The 3,049-nt window shown below is 51.0% G+C and overlaps 1 protein-coding gene across 4 annotated transcripts in view; it reads right to left on the bottom strand.

Annotated features, from left to right (window-relative positions):
• ABCD4 (ATP binding cassette subfamily D member 4) overlaps positions 1-3,049 on the bottom strand; it is a 38,380-nt gene that overhangs the window by 7,186 nt on the left and 28,145 nt on the right. For all 4 annotated transcript variants that reach the window (XM_019518835.1, XM_019518832.1, XM_019518833.1 and 1 more), the window contains 3 exons: positions 983-1,191; positions 534-625; positions 197-233 (listed from right to left, as the gene is read on the bottom strand). In XM_019518835.1, coding sequence (XP_019374380.1) covers positions 197-233; positions 534-625; positions 983-1,191 — 338 coding nt within the window. The remainder of the gene's footprint in view (positions 1-196; positions 234-533; positions 626-982; positions 1,192-3,049) is intronic.

The following is a 3,049-nucleotide window of genomic DNA, read 5'->3' as shown; positions in this document are numbered from 1 at the left end:
GCATCTGCTACTTCCCCTAGTTTAGTTTTTAATGGAGTCTCTCTAGAAGTTTAACTCCTACATGCCTAAGCCAGTTCTGAGGTGCACATCTCAGGTTGAGCTCCAATTAGAGAATAACTTGAAGGGAAGAATTAAAGGAATAGAGGTGAATGGAAAACCGGATCACTTGTTAGATACTTCAGTGAATTCTACTCACCTGAAAGTGGATAAATCTCCTTCAAAGGATAAATCACCTGGATAAATAAACCAAAGACACCCCATATCAGAGGAAGCTGGATGTGGGGATTCATCCCAACCACATACACAGACTCTAACACCCAGGGAGAGCCAGTAAGGAGGGAAACAGTCACACCTGAACACTCCCCTACAGGCCTTTAAGCAGCATACAGGTCCTTGACATCAGAGCTGCCTGGCCTGGCCTGTCCCAAGCCTGAGGACTGCAAGAGTCACCAGTGTGTTTGCGTGGCTGGATGTCAAACAGGCTGAAAGAGCCCAGCCCTTCCGGTGACAGCCAGGCAGAGGCAGGGACTCACCTGCTCCCTCAGGGTTCCATCAGTGAAGAAAGGCCTCTGCGGCAGGAACACCACACCGTGGGGGCCGAAGCATGTCAACATGGAGACACTCCCTGAACAAATCCAGGAAACAGAGTCTTGTCAATACCAAGTACAAGCCCAAATCTCCATCCTCTCGCTTCCTCCCCTACCCCATCTTCAGTGCACAGGCCTGAAATAGCAGGACACAGACACCAGGCAGAGACCAGGCTTCTGGGGAGCAGAAGTCTGATCTGCAACACAGTGCACTAAGATGAGAAGGTCAGAGCACAGCACAAGGAGAGAAGACAGAGCAAATACAGCCCTGACCACACACACACTCATGTGCACTGCTTGTCACAGAACTGCATGACTTGAGCTTCACTCCTGACTTACCTGGGACAGCCCCAGCTTGTGTCCAGGGTAATGCTTTGGAGAGTCACAGCCCTTACCCTGAGTGCTTTCCCAAAGGCCACTAAGGACCCTGAGGAGAGACGTCTTCCCTGTGCCAGTGTTCCCCACGATCAGCAGGTTGTTCCCTTGCGAGATCCTTAAGTTGAGGTCTTTGATGAGCAGCCTGCCTGAGGATGGGACTGCAAGCGTAACCCTCTCCAGGAGGAAAGCTGTATCTTCTGGCACCATCTCCTCTTCAGATCTGCTGCTGCCCAGCCACCGAGACCAAGGGAAGAGAGAAGAGTTCAGGGTAAGTGGCAGCTGCCTTCCCCAACACCATAACCGGGAGCCTGGAAATCCTGGTGACTGGTACCTTATGAACACCTCCAAAAAAGACTTGACTTGCAAGGCTAGAGAGAACCAGTTGCAGTGGTATGCTGCCCCAAAGAACAACAGACTAACTTGTGACCAAGGACAGAACCATGGCACTGACCCACAACATGCAGGAGGGGTTCTGGTTCCAAGAGCCACCTAAGCCAGCCCACAAGATCCCTGGGAACCCTGCACTCAGCTGGAAGGGAAATAAAATCCCACTAGAATAAACCCTTTAACACCAGAATGTGATTTCCAGCTTCCTTTTTTGGAAGCTCCTTGCCATAGCAGCTGCTAACTGGAAGGCAACAGTGAGAAGACTGACCTCGTGGGGTATGTCTACACTGGCTCCCTGCTGAGCCTGGTCACACCTGCTCAGCTGGCAACAAAGCCCACATATATGAAACAGTGTAGACCACATAGAGTTGCACTGCTTAGGTCTCCGCTCTTTCAAATACTGGCTTCACCCCCCCATCCACCGTCCAAATGGAAAAAACACATGCAAAAGAATACTGTATAAACAGCTCATATTGGTCAATATATTAAAGAAGCAGTGGGAGCCCTATTGCAAGAGACCTTGAAATACAACAAAAAACAGGGAGCACATTGTGAGGGACAAACCTCGCCAATGGGGACAGGAAGGGATCAGCCTTTACACCAGCGTCCTCAGCTCCCAGTCAGGGTCAGGCACCCACTATGCAGAACACTGCATAAACAGAAGACCTAGTCCAGACCCCAGGGACCTTACAGACTGGTCTCAAACAGAACACAGCAGGAGGAGATCAACAATGGGAGGTGGACAGGAGCAGAGGTGACGACCATAGGAATGTGAGGCACCAGCTGGCCACAGCCTGGTGACTCCATACCATTTAAAAAGGGCTTTATTATTAACCCTTGGAGCTGGCAAGCAGCATCTGGCCCTCCTCTGGCTACATAAGCTACATGAATCTACAGAACCCCAGGGCCCAGAGTAAAACCTACCACCTGAGGGAAGTTTTGGTGACAGTGGTGGTTTAACCTGCACTAATCTCTCCAGCATGCAGGGAGCACAACCCCTTCTTAGAGTAACTAGGGGAATAGCTTGGAGAAGAGATTCCTGGACTGTAGCTCAAGGAGGAAATCCTGCCTCGCCCACCAGGAGGTACAAGATGCCAGAGAACTTGTCAGACTTTCCCCACAGCCTGGGAACACAGCCACACAGTCAGCCAGCTGCCATGCCACAGTCAGTACTGGCCACAGACACTCACCTGTCCAAGCCCCACTTGACCAAGTCCCAGCTGCTTTTGGCTTCCAAACAGTGATCCTTCCATTTCCTAGAGAGATTCAGCAGGGTCTCCTGCAGCTCCCCAATCCTGTAAACCAGTCAGAGCTGAAAAGAACAGACTAATACCAGCTGCCTTTCCCTGGCTCAGCTTCTGCTTCCACTGAGCTCTGATTGTTAGTATGAGTCATGAGCTCAGTGCTGTCTAAGATGCAAAGAATCCTGTCCCACAGAGCTACCAAGGTAAGCAACAGGACATGCTTTGGTGCTGGCTTAGGGAAGGAAGTGGTTAGGGAAGCTGGGGAAGTTTTTAAAAATAATAGTATCCTCCTAAGAAGCAGCTAGCTTTGGAAGCATTCAGGTGGAATGCTGGGGAAAAGGCATGGCTGCTTTAGTGTCTTCTCCTGGCCTGCAGGGCATAGGCACCAGTGGCAGTGGTAGCTCAGTGGCTCCTGTCTGTGACTGGAATCCCCACCTCAGCAACCGCCATCCC

This window comes from Gavialis gangeticus, unplaced genomic scaffold, assembly GCF_001723915.1.
Source record: "Gavialis gangeticus isolate Ggan-Ray unplaced genomic scaffold, GavGan_comp1, whole genome shotgun sequence".
NCBI classification, from domain to species: domain Eukaryota; kingdom Metazoa; phylum Chordata; order Crocodylia; family Gavialidae; genus Gavialis; species Gavialis gangeticus.
This window is presented reverse-complemented; position numbering and strand designations above follow the sequence as displayed.